General features: G+C 39.9%; 1 protein-coding gene across 1 annotated transcript in view; it reads right to left on the minus strand.

The window, feature by feature from the left end:
• Xkr4 (XK related 4) overlaps nucleotides 1–19,877 on the minus strand; it is a 424,600-nt gene extending 404,723 nt beyond the window's left edge. The window contains exon 1 of the mRNA XM_042696126.1: nucleotides 18,893–19,877. Within this exon, the coding sequence (XP_042552060.1) occupies nucleotides 18,893–19,713 (821 nt within the window). The 5' untranslated portion in view covers nucleotides 19,714–19,877. The remainder of the gene's footprint in view (nucleotides 1–18,892) is intronic.
• Nucleotides 19,878–20,118: the final 241 nt, after the last annotated feature.

Below are 20,118 nucleotides of genomic sequence, written 5' to 3' on the forward strand. Positions count from 1 at the left end.
ATTGTATAAATGGATTCAGGTCTAAGCTTTTTTTTAAAAAAAAAAAAAAAGCAGTAAGATATTCCTGGGGTTTGTATGCTTTTGAGAAGGAAAAGACATCACATAAATCAAAATATGCCTGAATTCTGTAATTGTGGCTAATTTGGTGAAACATTGATTGATAGGAGCTATTTGACTGAGTAAGTGAATGCCTACACAACATTGTATGAGATTTCAATGGGGATCTCTATAAGCAAATTTAGACTTTATTGACAAACACTGTATGTTTTAGCAGTAAAATAAGTTGAATTGGAGGTCTAATAAGCTCCTCTAGGTTTGGCTTGGGCAAGTTTTATTACATGTCTTTGTTCCCGCTTGCCATCTTCCACTGTAACCCAAACAAGATTTTTCCCTTGGAATGGATTCCAGCTGGTTGAAGTAAAGATTTATCATAAACGCTGGCTTGAAGAATTTCTGGGGTAATCCAGGAATCAAGCATAGCTGTTTCATGGCCAGGAGCAGTGCAACTGGATGAAGACCAGCCCTTTTATTTTTTGTAACTTTCTAGTTTTTAATCACAGATGACACACTAGAAGGGAGTGGGAGTGAGTGTTTAGTGAGCTAATCTATAATATCTACTATGTAAACAAGGGAATTAAAAGAAAGACCTCAAGCTCCTCAGATGAGGACTGCAGAGCCTGCACTATAACAGACAGAAGGCTCTGTGTATGTATTCAAGAGTAACAAGACAGACTTCATATTATTGAGCCAATGCCCAAAGCTTACGGTAGGCATGTATTTTTTTCCTGATAAGTCGAGCTATTCACCTTGCTGTGTACTAAAAACCCTTCTCTTTTACCCCCACAAACTGTTGCTTGTCTCATTTTTAATGGGTATTTGATCATTCTTCTTTCTTATTGGTTAGTGACCAGTTTCCTTTGAGAAAATAGATCTTTAAAATGTGTTACAAAAATATTTTTCTAGTTTGTCATATGTCTGTTGGTCTGCAATGGCTTTCATTTTATAGTCTAAAAAGGAAGGACTTTTTCCATATTAATGGAACACTCAATGTATTTGTAAAGAAATAAAAAAAACTGCGTAATAATTGGTAGGCAAAAAGAAAATACCATCTGTAGTCACCTAAAATAGCCACCTGCGAAATTATATTTTTCCTAAATTAACCAAGATTTGGTATATTTTTTTTCATTGACATCATTTTCCAGGAAAAAAATGGCTTCACATTAACACTTAAGCTATGTAAATATAAAGTACTTTCATAAGACTAACAGAGCTAAATGTTGCCATATTAACTGATTAGCATTTTGTGGGGCCTTATTAAAACCTGGAATAAAGTGCTCAATGTAATATTTCAAGCATGGATAGATTCATTACCATTGATGAAAACATTGAATATCTTGCTCACTTTAGGTTTCAGTTCAAAATGAGGATCATTGAAGAAGTTTAAGCCATACATATGTAGTGGGTATACAATGGAATTTTCCATGTACCCAGAAAGCTAAGACCTGTCTGCCTCTTCTCATCCTTCAGTTCACATTTCTCTCATTTCCTCAAGAAAACTCTTCTCCCAAAACATGGGACCACAGGAAATCCTCAAGTGATTGTGGGTATCATTGATGATTTTTCATACAGAAGAAAAGAAAGACAAGCATTTTGCTATAGGATACAAAATTCAGAGAATACATCATTATCTCATACTATAGCTCCTATATGTCCAATGGATTATCAAGGCTTCCATACCTAAGCCAGGCACAATTTTGTTCCTCCTGTGAAGCCCATGAAAAAAGTGATTTTTTTAGCAGCTCTGTAAACACTCAAAAAAAAGAAAGTTTTCACATAGTTTGCACACACAAATACCCCATTCTAACAATTCAACATAACTTACAGCCACAATAGGCAGGTAAATAGTTCTGTCTCCATGAAAGCTACCAGGTCTCCACCAGGTGGGATGAATGGTCTGTCTAATAAACTTTGTAAGATTTTAATGTCTATCTTAGCATAGAGCTTTCTTAACATTTCCAGAGCATATCATGCACAAGTTTTAGTTTCATAAATATTTCTTCATAATTTTAAGCCCCTACTCCCAAAATTGAAATGTGGAAACAAATTTATGTTACAAAATTTATGTTACAGGAGTGAAACAAATATGAACACATAGTAAACACAGACACCGTTGCCATGTCCTTAGATGCTGATTTTTGGCCCTCATGTGTTTTTTATGAAGTCAACCAGTAATTTTATCTGATTAAGTAACTTAGATTAAAAATGATTAACATGGTTACCTTTTTTATTGGCTTTCATCCAACAGATAAGAACAAAATTTGTCATTCATTTCCAGCTCCTGGAAATTACAAAAATATTTCAGCTCCACCCTAGCTAATACTATAACAATTCAAACAAAGAGTCTGACAAAGCCTCTTAAAAGGTAAAGAAACCAATTTTCTTCCATTCATATGTGTACGACTTCCATCAAGTCCATTAGAGACAGGGCCCATGCCAAGCAAGGTAAGTGAATCAGGCTGCTACCCCGGGCAATTGTCCAAGTCTTTGGCAGAACCCCAAAGTATTTCAGAGATGTGTGTGTGTGTGTGTGTGTGTGTGTGTGTGTGTGTACATGCTCACTATACATTATATCTTGTAAAAAACACAAAGTATTTACCTCAGGATTATATTTTAATAATTATATTTTAATAATTTAAATTACTTAGGAAGTTCACAAATTTGAAAATGTCATTACTTCAAAAGATACAAAGACTAATTTGATCCCAATACCACTAACTAAAGAAATGCCACTATAGGAGACAGCAAGAGATAGAAAGATTCTCAATTTAAAGCTAATGTATGTAAAAAGTTAGCAAGACTCCATCTCACCAAAAGTGTTGCTCCTGGCAGTACACACTGCTGTCTCTGCTATGCAAGAAGCATAAGTGGAAGGATCATGATCCAAGCAGGCTCAGACAAAAATGTGAGATTCTACTTGAAAACAAAACCAAAAAGGGCTGGGAGCATGGCTCAAGTGGTTTATCATGTACTATCAGCCCAAGGCTATAAGTTCAAACACTGGAAAAAACCAATAAACTCTTGATTCTAGTATTATTTTCCTTTCACCTTGATGAACCAGAATTGGTACCAGAACCCAACATCCAGGTGTGTGGTATTCACTCCCTAGAACTACCTAATAGAATAGTGGCCTAATAGTGATAAAATAATTATAACATTTTACAGGAGTGACAATTTTCAGACTTGTTTCATTTATATACTAAGCATAGGTACAAGATAGCAAATTGTCCCCTAATTTTAATGCATCTGGAACGTGGGCATCTTTAGGCAGAGAACTGACTGACTACATACTAATTACCTGATGGCCTACTGTTCTCAGGGACTAGCACTTTCTCTACATAGGTCATTCCAGGATAGAGTTCACCTACTTCTGCACAGCACAGTTCCTTTCCTAAAGAACTATAAGTTATCGCAAGAACAGCTTTAGTGTTTGCTCTTTCTAGAGGAACACCATGCCCCCAAAAGAGAGACGTTTACTACATGCCTGGTGTTAAAATGTTAGCAAGTCTGGGGGGTACAAAATCGGTACAGTCACTTCGGAAGACAATTTGGCAGTTTCTCACAAACTAAATATACTCTTTCCATATAAAGCAGCAATTGTGCTCCTTGCTGTCTTACCCAAATAAGATGAAAACTATGTCCACACAAACATTTGGGCATAAATGTTGATGCAACTTTATTCATAACTGTCACAAATTGGAAGCAAGCCACATGTCTTTCAGTTGTTGAGTGAATAAACAAGCTGGTGTTTCCATACAATGGAATATTAAAAGCAGGAAAAGAAGGAAGTCTTCAAACCACAAAAAATGACATGAAGGAACCCAAAATGCACACTTCCCAATGAAAGAAGCCAAAAGAAGATGGCACACTATATCATTCTCATCTGCAGGACATTTTGGAAAAGGCAAAACTATAGACAGTGAAAACATAAGTGCTATGGCTGCAGGTGTGGCTCAGCAGTAGAGCAACTGCCTGAAAAGTGTGAGTCCCTGAGTTCAAACCCAATACTACCAAATATAAATAGTGGCTGCCAGGGGCTTGGATGAGGGTGGGGGGAGGGCAAAGAAGAACAGAAGTATAAATAAAATGAATGGAGGTATAATGATTCTGTACAATACAATGGCAAACACAGGAAATTATATGGTTCCCAAACTCTCCAGAATGGACAACATGGGGTGAACCCTAATATAAATGATGCACTTCTGCTTGATGATGCATACATACTGGTGCATTCATTGAAGCAAACGTAGTATGTATCGTACTCAAGCAAAATTCTTGCAGGAGAAAATAGAAGGGGTAGGTAGAGGAGGGGTAGAACAGGAGAGGGACCTTCCACTATTCTATATTCAAGTTTGCTATAACTCTAAAACTGTTCAAATCCTAGAACAAAGAGGGCAGAGGGCTCTCAAAAGTGCCTTGATCTGAAGTGTATTTGTTGAGCTATTTCTGATCTAAACTCTAATAGGCAGAGAACTGACTGACCACATCCTAATAATCTGATGGCTCACTGTTCTCACACTTGCTCTACAGAGGTCATTTCCAGGTTGGAGTTCATCTACTCTCACACAGCACAGTTCCTTTCCTAAAAAACTACTGGTTATCTCAAGAAAGACAATCCAATTACTTTCAGCACTACAGCCCAGTAAGTGGAGAAAAGGGAAAACAGAATTTAAAACCAAACCTCTTTTAGTCTCAACAAGAAACCCAAGTGAGTAGCAAAGTGAGGCCCCTTGGGTTCAGGAGGCTGGGTAATCTGCAGGCTTGATTACCAGGAATCCCTAATGAACTTCTGTGGAGAAATTTCTTAGCTAACTGTACAGCAACCCTCCTTCTGATGTGCATGTGTTAAGGCTTCCATTGTAGAAGTTCAGGGTGGTTATTACTGAGTTGTCACAGGCCCATTAATTATCTGCTATACTGTATTTAGCTGCACTCTGGTAAATCTTTTTTAATTGCCTAGGCTGTATTTACCAAGCGTCTGTATTTAACATGCTCTCAATTCTGTTTATGTTTATGTCTTTTCCAATAATTCATTAAATAGAGTCCTTAACCACTATGATCAGAAAATTTAGTGAGAATCCAGCCAAGCCCACTTAAAGGCTTTCATTCCATTCCCTCATTATACAGCACTTTAAAGTTCTAAACAGTTTTCAAGTCCACTTCTCATTCAGGTTTCTTTTTCCCTGTCTCTGTAGTGCAGGCAACTCCCTTCGCCAACATCTCCCAACTGTGATACATACAACTTTTCCCACTATAGAATGGTTGAAAAATATGGTGTCAGAGTTCCTCCTGATACTCAATGACACCTGTGTGAAAAGAATCAAGTTCAGATTCCTTAGGAAAGCATCCAAGGCCCTTGTTCATTCAGCCCCTAATTCCTTTGTTATCTGCTGACTTCCTTTCCATCAATACTCCCCTGTCAGCCTCTCAAATAACACCTTCAAATAATCACCTTCTTTCTCTCTGTTTGGCCTCCTCTTAAACCACTCCAAAGTTACTCCCTCTGCAAAGCCTTGTAAGCAAATGTCCCCCATCTTTCCCTAATTCTCTTAACCCCTGTTGATGACACATAACACCTAACGCTAGAAGGAGATCCTCTTACTAGTCACGGAATTGCTTAAAAACAGAGAACACTGTACTATTAATCTGTGTGCACAGAGCTTGCGCATTGTGAGTGCTTGACAAAAGTTTATTACATGAATGGAGGCATTTCACTCCATAGTATCTAAGTTTAATTAAGGCACAGACACTTTTTTGGGGGGGGAGGGGGAGGATGGGTCATGGTGCCTGAACTCTGGGCCTGGGGGCTGTCCCTGAGCTCAAGGCTAGAGCTCTACCACTTGAGCCACAGCACCACTTCCAGGTTTTCCTGCTTATGTGGTGCTTATGCATGAGGGCCTCATGCATGCAAGGCAAGCACTCTACCACTGAGTCAACTTCCCAGCCTGGCATAGACACTCTTAACAACATGTCCTACCTATACAGAAAAATCTCTACCTGGGTGATTCTTCTGAAGAGAATTTCTACAGTTTTGGGAAGAGTGGCTGATTTAACTTGAGCACGTATGCAAAGCAAGCTACAATGACACCTAAATATTTAGTCCTTCCTATCCTCTTCAAATGCTATTCATTATACCACCAAAGAAGCACAGCATGGCAACTTGTCAATAGGCCCTAAACAAGGTAGATGGTAAAGATGACAATGAGCTATATTCATATAGAAGTATGTTAATATCAGCAGGCAACCACTATCTACAGTGATTTAACTGTCTTTCCCTTGGTAAATTCTAGAAAATGCCTGTCTAGATGTTTGAAACACTTCACTTTGGACTTCCTTCTCATTCCTCAGGCTCTGACTTTATCAAGCCAAGCACTGGCCAAGCTTACAGAATGGAAGGCACATAATCTAATTTTCTTCTAGGCACATTTTAAAAAGAAGTACACAGAGGACCGGTGGCATAGTTCACTGATAGAGCATGGGTACTTTTAGCATTTTCAAGCCCTAGGTTCAATCCTTAGAAACTTTAAAAGGATAAAAAAATATAAATAGGGAAAATGTGGTATATATACACAATGGAATTCTATGCCTCCATCAGAAAGAATGACATTTCCCCATTTGTTAGGAAATGGAAAGGCTTGGAAAAAATTATATTAAGTGAAGTAAGCCAGCCCCAAAGAAACATAGGTCCCATGATTTCCCTTATTTGCAATATCTAGTATATGTATGAGTCAAGCGGAAAAGGTCAGATAATGTGATGTTAGGAAAACGAACCCTTAAATATGTATTTTAATGTTTTTTTTTCTTTCATGCATGTGTTTCTAACGCATTTATAAGATTATTTCTTTGTTGCTTTGTATGTCCCTCCCCCACAGTGTAACCCCCGCTTTCACTATATTTGATGTCAGTATAACTTGTGGAGGAGATGGGGACAAACAAGCCGTTTAAGGATTCAGGTGGACCTGTTGCAACAATGAGAAGTACAAAATGTCATGTCAAAAATGAGCTTTAAAATGTCGGTGTGGGGGGGGGGAAAGATTGGGTGGGGGGAGGGGGGAGGCTGGGAAGGGAGGTGAAGGGTAAACAAAGGAGGAGGCTGCAATGCTTGGTAAGAAATATATGCATTATCCTGCCCATGTAATTGTAACCCCTCTGTACAGTATGTTCTCAAATAAAATAAAATAAATATATAAATAGGAAGTAAGAAGCAACAGGTGAGATTAATTTTAATGATGTATTTTATTTCACTTGATCTATTGAAAACATTAGCAGTTTACTATGTAATCAATGTAAAATGATTAAGGGTATAGCTATTTTTCTTTTTACCCATACTAACTCCTCAAAATCCCTCCAGTAACTGACACTCAGAATACATGTTAACAGAGCCACACAGGTCTAAATCCAGGCAGGTTGGCCAAAACCATTGATAAAACAAACCGTGAAAAATTCCCTTAGTAACTGTCCATAGGAACACTGAATGAATGGAATGATGATATTCTAGCACTTGGAAGGGGCAGGAAGCTGGCTACAAAAGCAACAGTGGAGCAACTCAGCATGGACAAAAAGCCAAGAGACCAGTGCTTGCAGAAGAAACTTTTGCAGAAGGCCAGCCTTCTCTCTCTTGCTAATGGAAAATAGAAATCTGAAGACATATGTCTGAGCAAAGGGACATTTTATCAGGCAGTATTTTCGTGATTGTTTTATTTTAAAATACATATACTAGGGTTGGGTCCTTGTAGCTCATGACTGTAATCCTGAGATCTGAGGATTACAGTTCAAAGCCAGGAAAGTCCATGAGATGCTAATTTCCAATTAACTACCAAAAAGATAAAAGTGGAACTCTGGCTCAAGTGGTAGAGTGGTAGCCTTGATCAAAAAGAGCTTTGGGACAGTATCCAGACCCTGAGTTCAAGACCCAGGACCAGCACACAAATAAATAAATAAAATACATAAATACATAAATTAAGTGCTTTATTTTGTCACATTGTTGAACATTGTATTTCTCACTTAAGAAGACCTAAGGCAAAGCAGGAAACCAAGCTGAATCATCACTGTGTTTCTCCTCATAGTACATCTGTGCCTTGCTGGTGGGGAATTACCTGGATAAGTGTTCATTAGAAATCTTTGCATATTATTTTATATTAACAGTTTACTAATCTTTTAGGTCTACAGTCTTAGTTCAGTTTTCTTCTCTTCCTACCTGAGCCTTCTTTTTCCATGTAGACCCAGAGGCCTCCTTTGGTCTATCAAACATAAAATAGAGGCTAAGTAATGCCCAGAAATCTTCTCTCCCTCTGTACCGGCTCTACTCAGAGATTATCATAGCTTTTGTTCACCCACATGACAGCTTCTTATTCAAAAAACTATGAGTAAGAATGCCACAAGCAGCCTACTTCTTTCTCTAAGCAAAGGCAGCAATCATCCTGTCTTGCTGTGAGCTCTTCAGACTATTCCCAGTGTCTAGTCACTCTGCAGCCCATGCTTCCTTTAGCATCTCCCCCCCCCACCCACCCATAACCAAGGCCTGGACCCTCTCTCACCATCTCTGGTCTAGGCTGATGTCTCTATCCCAAGAGTCTGCACTGACATAAGGCTTTGGCCCCATATAAAGTTGTAAGAGTAGGGCATTCAGAGTGCTGAATCTTTTCCTAGAGATCACTTTTGAACACAAAACCACATATTTTCTTCTAAAAAAATTTAAATGCTTCTCTTTCTTTACTAGTAAAGAGTTTACATTTTTGTTTGAAGTTTTGTCTATAAGGAAACGTCTGAGCATTGCACTGGTGGCTCACTTTTTTATCCCAGCTACTTGGAAGACTTTTAAGATGATCATGCTTAGATTCCATATTTAAACTAACCATCTAAACAGCAGCACTGGCAGTGTAACTCAACTGGGACAGCTTCAGCAAGGCAAGCAAGACAATGAGGTACAAGACTCAGGGCTCAAAAGAAACCCCTAGAAAACAGAAAAGACAATGTGTGTGTGTGTGTGTGTGTATGTGTGTATGTGTGTGTGTGTGTGTGTGTACAAGAACATGTTTCATGCAAACTTACCACTGTTAATTTTAAGCAACACCTCTCCCTCTCATGCTAGTCAAGCTTACTTTGCTGTGAAAGACAATTATGATGTCTAGATCACCCATATGTCCAGCTCCAATTAGCCTCTCATGACCACTGGAGCTGAAAAGTTCCTTTTCTGGAGCTCCCATGCTTTTCAAACTCAACACATAGACTAAGCACTCAGGATCTTTGTTTAGATAGAGGTGTGGTGTGAGTCAGCATTTCTAAGTAACTCCTAAGAACCCCTAATGTTAGGGGTCTGTGGGGCTCAATGTGCATAGCAAGGCTACTGGTCCTCCTGTACTGAACCTTTGTGAAGGCACACATATAATGTGCCTCCTTTCCTACTTAGTAAACATCATGAGCACATTTTTTTCATATATTTTTACAGCAACCTCCTTTCAGGGTGTATAATATAAAACATGAAGCTCCATCATTTGCTCTCTAGATGTCCTGGACTTTGATTTGTGACTACCACCCTTACTGGACACACAAGGCCCTACAGGACCTTCTTCCTAATTCATGAATCATAACAGCTCCAAGTAATTCAGCTTATTTGGGGAAGTCTTCTGGAATTGACCTAAATTTTTTTAAAAATTACTGTTATTTAGTCCAGTAAAACAAAAGAAGCCTGTATAAATCCTTTCCTCTGTCTCTCTGAGAAACAATTTCCTTTTTAGTAGAGTTACAATGACCCAGTGACTACACCATGAACTAATGACAGGCATTAACAGGAAGTCATTTAGCTACAGTTACTGTGACACTGCCATCTTGCTTTGATTACTGACGCTGACACACAAAAAAAAAAAAAAAGAAAAGAAGGAAAGAAAAAAGAAACTCTGAAAAGTATTGAGTCTCAAACTCATCCCTCTATTCATGACAATTACCTAAGCAGAAACAATAAAAGAGGAAGTCTGACTATTTTGTACATGGATGAAATCTCTCCAATTGTTGGTTTAGAAAAGCAACCTTTGTTCCCCTTAAACACAGAGTACTTGAGAAGTCAAATCAAAGTCACCCAAGTCTTTTTCAAGTCACGTCCACTGTAGATCCCACTTCCACACAGGCATGATTCTTTATTTGACTAATCTCTACTCACACTACTTGCTGCCCACTGTTCTGTTTGTACAAAAGGAATCCCCTGACAGAGAAATATGGCATGTGTATACATTAAACAAAAGAAATGGAGCTGATTCAACAGCCTTACTGCTGAATCACAAAGATGAAAAGAAGACTTTGACATATTTCAGAAAATCTTAAAATAGTTGCTTAAAATTCCGTATACTTGAATATCTCAAATGTTGATGTGCGCCTGAAAAATTGTTCATCCCCACAACAGATTTCTAAGTTCTTAAGATTCAGGTAATTCCCATCCAAGCAAGGTTAATGCAAACATCATTTCTAGCTGAATATAACACAGTCCTATCCGTTAGCCAGCAGAGGCTGGATACAGTAACATTGCATACGAGTTTAAATTCAATTTCCAGCACATTAAATTAGTGACAGTATAATTCAGGACAAGCTTTTAATTTAAGAGCAAATCTGGCTCTCGTTGATAAAAATGGACTGTGCTTCCAAAGCCTATGGAGCTTTGCTCTTCTGTGTGGATCACAGCACCCCAGCTGGACAATGCACATTATATGGCACATACATGGCAATTTAGGGTTCCCAACTCTATACGGAATATGTCTTAGAGCTGGTCAATGCAACACTTCCAATATCAGTTTTAAGTACTTATGTGTGTGTTTTTGACTTCCTAGCACATCTACTATAAGTACTGGACAAATAAAAGAATTTCTAGTTAAGAGCACAGCCACAATTTTAGAAATGAAGTGAAACAAACTCTTTTGAGCAATTATATCCTACAGACAGGAAAGACAAAGCATTTCTTCTGATACTACATTTAGTCCAGTTCTCCAAAGGACAAATTCTTCTCTAAATACTTCCTCTCACTGCAAACCTAACTATGACCATTTCCTCCAATATCAGCATTAAGAAAGAACACAGTGGCTGGGAAGGTGGCTCAGTGGTAGAGTGCTTGCCTCACATGCATGAGGCCCTAGGTTCCATTCCTCAGCACCACATAAACAGAAAAGCAGGAAGTGGCTTGTGGCTCAACTGGTAGAGCGCTATCCTTGAGCTGAAGAGCTGAGAGACAGCACCCAGACCCAGAGTTCAAGCCCCACAACTGACAAAAAAAAAAAAAAAAAAAAAAAAAAACCACAGGTCTATTTCTATATTGGCCCTTCCTTAGCTTTTTTTTTTTTTTTTTTTTCACATTTTCAGCACAAATGAATTGTATAGTCCAGGGGACCTTTCTGTAGGTTTCTCTTGCGATCAGAAATCAGTGTTAGCTCTGGGCATATGATGGGTATAGAATTATATTTTGTGATAAGAAAGGCTATATAAACTTTGAGCAGAGAGACAAAGGCAGAAAAAATACTCCCAATAATTCCATATATAAATGTATTCTCAGATTACTCAAGCACAGGTAAGAATTACATTAAAAATGCCTCCCCCAAAGCTTTCCCAGTCTGACAAGTCTGTCAACAAAAACACGACTGCACAACTGGGCTTCAGGATGTGTTTTGCGCAGAGGGTGACTAGAACTTATGGAACTTAGTCCCTTTCCCTAATATTAGTAATCTTAACCAGAGCTGGGGTGATTTGTTCCATTTTTTCTACTAACACTTTATCTTCTCTGGCTCCCTGTACTAAGAGAAACCCAAAGTAGTAACAAACCTGCAAGTTAGCAATATGCCCCAAAGAAGAAACAGGCATGCCTGGGCCTTACTCACTTTGTGAATATGTATTCTACCTATGTAAAGTCACAACTCTCTGAGGCCCAGGCCATTGCTTTCCTACCTGATCCTCCGATAGCTGGCATGAGGTTACTTGTGCAGGCTAGAATCATGCAGAGACATTCAAGAGAATATTTGCTGCTGAGAATTGCTGGATATAATCTTCTGTTAAAGTCTCACAACACATCAGATCTATTTCATAAATCACACCTAACAAATACTTTCATGTGACCAATATAATACAAAACATTGTATTTCATGATGTATAAGAAACCTATTTTAATCTCTGTTCTTGCATTCATATGTCCCGCTAAAGTACCAATCATCATTTTAAAGCCAGTCAAAGAAATGAGTGAATTAGATTGACCAAGTATGTATAAAAGCAATCACTGCACATATCTATTATGTAGTGATTTGTGTATAGTTCAAACTGCAAAACCTATGGAATATTCAGTAGCAATGCTTGGATGTCTAATCATTTAGGAACTTATTTTGTAAATGAAAGAGCAAAACTTTTCAATGCTATTGCCCCAAGGACTTGTGGACAGTTTTTAAAACTGAGAGTAAACATACATTTGTATAAATCTTACATCCAATGCTCTGCTAAGATTCTCTGAAATTCTGTGGGAGAATAGCAAATATGAAATGTTTCACCCCTGTGAAGCAAACAGTTCATAGTACAACTGGATGGAAACAATTTATAACTTTTCTACTACTTACTGTAAAGATACCACATAGATCTATCCACCAGATTTATATGTGAATGATTACAATTCATAGAGAACCCCATGTCAATGCATAGGGAGCTGTCTGATTTGGTTGTAGATTTATACCCATCAGCTAACTCTGAGATTTAAACACCAAGCCTAGCACTCAGGGTATTATATGGATTTGTGATGCTCCAGGGAAGACCTTGGATTCATAAACCAATGAATAGATTTTCAAATGAAATAACTGCAATATTCCAGAATAAAAAAAATGCCTTCTGCTTCTTTCACCCATAGAAAACAAAGTTAGTCTGACAGGATGGAAACTGTCCTACATCTCAAGGCTGGAGGAAAGCTTCTAGGGCAGCCCTCTCTGTGTATAATAGTTACAGATCTTTACCCCAGTTCCACCCCCAGTTTTCTGATTGCGCCAATAAACCCCAATAATGGGACCTAGCTGCTTCCAAGAAATCTTAGCTGATGGGAAGGTGCCTTTTATTTGGTACTTAAAAGCCCTTTTCTGTCTATAGGTCCTATCCTTTAAGAAAAGTAGGGGGGTAGAGATGAGAGTAAGGAATTAAACTTCACACAAGGGCCTTGCACAAGGGATCTATCAGTAAGCTACATCCCCAATCAGGTCCCTTTTATTTTTCCAGAAAGAGTCCACACAAAATTTCAATGTGTCTTGTACATGACATTCTTCAATCCTTATCAGAGTACTCTCCCAAGTTCTCAGTGTGGAAGTACAGAATTGTAACTTGTAACCTCTATAAACCCAGATGACTGAAAAGAAAGACATTTACAATTCTCTGCTTCCGTTTCCCGCATGCAAAGTGGATGTGCTACCTCCAAAGTGACTCTGAAGATCAAGTAAAAAGAAGAACAAGGTCTCTGGAAAATTTTACTACACTAACAGAAACATGGAATATGTTGATATAGACCCAAACATCTCAATTTCAATGAAGTAGAAGCCACCATATCTAAAGGAAATTCTCAAGAAAATAAATGAATGGGTGAATGAATGAGTGAATAAAGCCTTTGCCATGAATTTACTTTAGCAGAGATACAGTTAAAGAATTCAACCAATTTGTTTTTCTGAGTAAAGACTCTCTACCAGGTCAGATCTCTTTATTTGCCACAATAGCGTCCAAACCCAGGCCTTGTGACATCGATGCATTTGTCTGGCTGGAAGACACGTGACTGAGTCACAGGAAACGGTGGCATTTCCTCTGAAACTTTCAACATCATATTATTCTTTTGAGCAAGACAACATTTCAGCGATTTGTCCATCCTCCTCACTTACCATGCTTCATAGAATCTTCTTTGCCTTCAAAATAAAATCTACATCTCTTTCTTTGTTGGTTCTCCTCTTCCCTCACTCATATTTGAACAAAAACTCTAAACATGCATTGTTATTTTCTAGCCCCTGGTTTGTATGTATCACTATACTCAAGGCTGAAAAGCCAGGTCCGTATTTCACTCAGATGGCAACTATCTCTCATTATTCAAACCTTCATATAGATCCCCTCTGCTCCTGAGGAAAGTTATCTATCTAATAATGAAGTTCAGTCTCTCAAATGGCTGAACCACCAAGATGTTTTGAGTTCACTATTCTGTCAATATTTATCTCCATAAGGAAATTTTCTGTTCATTTTCTGTCTTCCTTACTAGCCAGTTGATTCCTTGAAGATGTGCGATTTGCTCATCTTGGGATAATTAGTAACAAACACCATACCACCCATGTAGTATATATTTGATATAGGTTGAATAAACAACAGCAATGAATATTCATCAAGGGAAATGTTCCCCTAACCACTTTAACCTTAAGCTCTCTTTCTTACCTGTTCATACACAGGGAAGACAAATAGTTAGTTCCATACATTATTGCCATTATTCTCTTTGGCACACGGAGGTAGCTTGCAAGCCAGGAAGAATGCAAACTTTAAGGTAAGACAATGTCTGTTTTTTTTAAGCAGAAAAACTTACTCATAGAGGTTAAGAAACTTACTTGGAGTCACTCAGCTATAGGGTGGTTTCTTAACTTCTATGAGTAAGTTTTTCTCATTTATAGAAAAACTTACAATTTCTGTTTTTTATCGGTCATGGAGCTTGAACTCAGGGCCTAGGTGCTATCCCTGAGCTCTTTAGTTCAAGGTGAGCACTCTACCACTTTGAGCTACAGCGCCACTGCCAACTTAACAATTTCTTATTAGGTTATTGTAAAATTTAGCAAAGTAAAAACATTTGTACATTTTTAAGGCATCAAATAAAATTATTATTGTTGTTTGTACAGGGTTGAGATTGGCATAGATCAATGTTTCTTTGTCTGCCACATCACTACAAGCACATTTAATAGGAATGTCTTAAAAACTCATCATCACAATTTCACATTAGCTTATTGAAGGTTCTCAGAAGTCCTGCTATAAGAGACTGGTGTGCTCATATTTAATAGAAAACAGCCAGATATGTACATATATACATAGGAACAAATCATATACAATTATAAATTTCATAAATTCTGAAAGAAAACAAAAATAAATAAATAAATAAATTCTGAAAGAACAAGATAGTAAGATAAAACTGGTTACAGGTACCAGGCAGGGGTGGGGAAACTTTTCTTTACCAAGGATCTTTTGGATATTTATAACACCCTTCACAAGCCATACAAAGTCATCAAGACAGGCAGACAGGCTGTAGGCAACCAACTAAGAGCATACATATCTACATCATCATGTACCAAATGATTTCCCAGATAGACATGCTCCAACCCTGGATAAGGGTTAAAAAATTGTTCTCATTAGGCATATATGATTCTCATTGGGTGAACTGTGCTGGAATCATGGGATCAAATAAAGACTCATACTTTCTCCTTTATTTACAGGCACACTTCCTTTAAAGTCATCATTGTTCTTTTCACTTGGTATCAAAAGTTCACTAGCTCTTTCCCAGCATCACCTCCTGTGACTTTCAAAGCTGCCATTAATTTCCCATTAGTAAACTTTAATTAAGATAAATATGTATCTCTGCTTTTAGCAGCTGCATTTGTGGTACATGTATCAATACATGCAAATCTTGTCCACACTATTTCAAATGGCTTATTTCTAAACAAGTAAACACTCTGATGTTATTTCAAAAGATTTTTTATGTACAGAAAGCTTTTAGAATCCCTAAAATAACTAGCATTTCATGGAAATACAGCAAGCAGTTACTAACCTAACTAAAATCTATTTTATTGATCCCAGAAAGCAGCATGTTACAACATGAATAATGACCTCTGAGTCTTAGACCACTCAGTACTCTGTGTCTCTGCCATATTTCTGTACAATGCATTGGAAAGTAGAGCTACAAGAGGTAAAGGGTGCTTCTAATTTAAGAAATCACAGTGGTCTAAGATACTGCACTATGTCTAATACAGTAATCCAAGATGAGTCACTTCACAGCTTATTATCAAAAACACATCCACCACCAAGGTTCATTCAAATGTGTAACACTCAGAAAATAGAACCTATCAGGGTGCATCTAAGTGTTGATTCTCATAACATTTCTTATTTCTTTACAAATTTCTGCATCAGGTTAAAATTTTAAAACCTACAACATGCTTTATCAAAAGAGAAAATGAGACTGACTAGTCTCAGGTCTGGATTCTACCAGGTTATACTGGGAGTATCCAAATATCTTGACCAGAATCCCACAGATTCAATAACAATTCAAATTTCCATATTAAATACATCATTTTGAGAATGTTCATAAACATCTGATAGTCATCCCAGTAATAAGCATTTCTACCCAGATGTTTCTGTGTTATTAGAATAAACTTCAAAGCCTCTAAAGAATACTCTGTAAAAATACTTAACATGAAAGGAACCATGTGTTTCCTCAAGGGTTGGGTCAGTTAATGCATTTATCTGACAGCCTGTGGTTTTCATTCCACATTCAATCTCACCTTCCGTTCCTTCCCCCCCCCCCCACCATAGCTTTTCTGTAAGGCTCACTGATCTTGTGGCTGTGGGTTCATGGAGATGCACCCATATCTCACGCTGTACACATTATTTCTGATAACATTAGGCATCATTTTCCAATCAGGAAAATGCTTGGTTTAGAAGGTCTAGTAAACACCATTATAATTAAAATCACTTCTTCAGTTCACTGAATGTGATATCAGAATTTTTGAGAGAGTATCAATCTTTGGGAAATATGTATTTTTTTTTAAATTTAGAAGTATGTGCATTATTGACATAAACCTAGAAACATTAAAGGGGATTAAACTAACTGATTTCCAAATTGTGAGTAAAGTTTGCAAAGGTTAAAAAAATAGCATTGTATCTTTCACTTATCCTATTAGCAGTTTAAAAATGGCAATCCTAAGCATCCTTGCCACTGCATAATTTCAGGGATTAAGCCAAGCATTCCAATTCCTCATCATAATTGAAGAAGAGCATGAAGCTGTAAGACTTCCCAATAGTCATCATGGGAAATAGAGCTACCACAGTTAACCTACATTTCAAAATGTCACAGGGAAGTTTCCAACATCAATTTGTTTGACTGCATGTGATGGATCACTTTCTCAGAAACTATCTCTCTGCTTTAAAAAAAGGCAATAGGATGATGTTTATCTAGCTTTGCAAACTCTCATCCCAAGAAAGGTGATGAAATTACCACACTTGCTCATTTTGAATACGGAACACTATTTTTTTATCCAAAGGAACTTTGCATTTCTAGTTCACAAATTTTCTGAGTTGTTTCCAAGTAAGCTAGTCAAAGATTTCTAATCCCCTTTATCATAAAAAATGTGAAATGGTGAAAAGAACACTGGTGTGGCAGTACACATTCCCAAATCCATGCACTTTCTATGAATTTTCCATATATTAGATAAGAAGATTCAATATTTACTAAATCATTTTTTAAAAATAAATATCTCAGCCAGGCACCGGTGGCTCATGCCTGTAATCCTAGCTACCCAGGAGGCTGAGATCTGAGGATCATGGTTCAAAGCCAACTCAGGCAGGAAAGTCCATGAGACTCTTATCTTCAATAAACCACTAGAAAACTGGAAGGGGCACTGTGGCTCAAGTGGTAGAGCACTCACCTTGAGCTGAAGAGTACAGGGACAGCGCCCAAGCCCAAGGTTCAAGCCCCACAACAGAAAGAAAGAAAGAAAGAAAGAAAGAACGAACGAAAGGAAGGAAGGAAGGAAGGAAGGAAGGAAGGAAGGAAGGAAGGAAGGAAGGAAGGAAGGAAGGAAAGATCTCATACATCAGTATCTATATACTTCCATGCATATAATTTTTGTGATATTAAACAGTGCTTCCCAAAGCATCTAAACCATATAAAAGTCAAAGGAGTATATTTTCTGAGCACACTGTTTTATTACATTTCTAAGTCCATGTAGTGATTGTCATTTGTAAGTGCAAGTGCTATCCGTATAAAAAGACTTGGTAAACCAAATGACAAGTGGCAAAATAGCCAATGAAAATGTCAAGTACCATTCAAGTTTACCCAATGTGCCACTCCTCCAGGGGTGCTCCATTATATTAGCAAGTAGATTTGGGGATACTGCAAGATAATTAGAAGGTGCACTATCCAAGTAAGTAAGTCTGGGGCCCTTAAAGTGTGCTCACTCTTGCCTGAAGACACAAGCACCACATATTTGTACATATGAATGTATATACCCATATATGAATATGTAAAGACATATATATTCATATATTCATATGTTGCAAATCTAAGTCAACAGTTAACTTTGACTATAGTACCTCACTACCAGTGGTTCTTAATTTGTAGGTACTTTTGAACCATGATAATTTCCATCAAACTAGAATTAGTCATTTTTCCCCACAGAGAAAAAAAGTAACAAAATTGCAACACTACACCTTAAATTCTACATAATAAGAAAGAATTTTTAGAAAGTATGGCAGGGATCTTCTCCTACTCACAGAAACAGTATAACTAAAAACTGAGAAGGGAGGTTGTAGCATATAAAAAGAAAAGGCCAGCAAGGCAGTGAGACGGCAAGAAGGAAAGATGACCAGATCTACTTTCCCTGGCCATTCTCATTACCCTCTCACCTGAAGCAGAGATTAATTTTTAAAAAAAAATTAAAAAGCAAGCTCCAATTTAAAACACACACACACACACACACACACACACACACACACAGCTGTGACTAGGGTTACGACCACAGTAACCCTGAACGATTTTCGTGCAAAAGCAAAGCAGTGGGGATGTAGTAGCAGTAGCAATTCTCACTCGCCCCCACCCCTGATACGATACCTCCAGATTTGCCCGAGCTGCAAGATGTGGATGAGTGACTGCAGGAGCCAGATGCAGAAGGCGCAGGAAGCAGACCTGTGTTTGCCGCCCGCCCGGGTGGCCCCGCTGCTGTTACTACCGCTGTTGGCAGCGGCGATGTTGCTCTTGCTGGCGTTGGATGCTTGCCTTTGCGGCGTGGAAGGACGAGCCTCGCCTTCCCCGGCTGCAGACCCTCCGCTGACCACGGTCTTGCAATCCGCTCCTGGCTGAGCGCAGCCCGAGGCTGCGGACGTGGCGCTGTCCTCGGTGCTGAAATCGTGCACAAACCAGCGGAAGCTGAACACTTGCACCGACAGCGAGCCGAGCACCACGAAGAAGAGCGTGAGTCCGAACCACCAGCGCTGACCGCGTAGGTAGTAGTCCACGGCGAGCCAGATGTCCGTGCCCACGTCCGCGAAGTACACCGCCACGGCGGCCAGGATCCAGAGGCAGTCCCACAGCGAGTAGCGCCGCTGCTCCCTGCCCAGGCGCAGGCACAGCGCCGCCGAGCCCGGCCCGCCGCCACCGCCGCTGCCGCCGCCCGGGCCGCCGGCGCCGCCGCCCGAGCCGCCCGAGCCCCCGGAGCCGCCGCTCCCCGCGCAGCAGCAGCAGCAGCGTGAGCAGCCGCTGCCGTCCGGGCAGCAGCTGCCCCCGGCAGCCTCCTCGTCCTCGGCTCCAGACCCCGACGGCAAGCCTGGAGCCAATCCCTGCACAGAGCCCGAGTGGTCCGAGTTCTGCAGCGGGGTGAACGCCACGTCGCTGCTCTTCTTCATTTTCAACCTCCCGTCTGATTTAGCGGCCATGATGCCTCCAAACCGGAGGAGAGCCCTCCTTTATCTGACACCTTTCCCCGCTGTCTCCTCCTCCCGCCACCGCCTCGCCTCGCCCCGGCTTTCCCTCCCTTGGCGCGGCGCGGCGCGGCGCTGATCTCCCCTGCTCCTGCTCCTGCGCCGGCTCGCCCGCCGCCCGCCGCCCGCCGCCGCCCGCCGGGCTGGGCGCTGGGCGCTGGGCCGGGCTAGCGGCGCGCCTGGGGCCGGCTGGAGCGCCGCCTGGCTGCCTGCGCCGAGCCAAGCCGCTCGCGGCGCCCCGCGCGCACCCCGGCCCGCCGCTCCTCGCAGCCGTCCTGGCCTCGCGGCTGCCGCCCGAGCCGCAGCCGCCGCCAACAGCAGGAGCAGCAGCGGCCGCCGCGGCGCTCCTCGGACCTGCAC

Source organism: Dipodomys spectabilis, unplaced genomic scaffold, assembly GCF_019054845.1.
Source record: "Dipodomys spectabilis isolate Male_0828 unplaced genomic scaffold, ASM1905484v1 ptg000199l, whole genome shotgun sequence".
Taxonomy (NCBI): Eukaryota; Metazoa; Chordata; class Mammalia; order Rodentia; family Heteromyidae; genus Dipodomys; species Dipodomys spectabilis.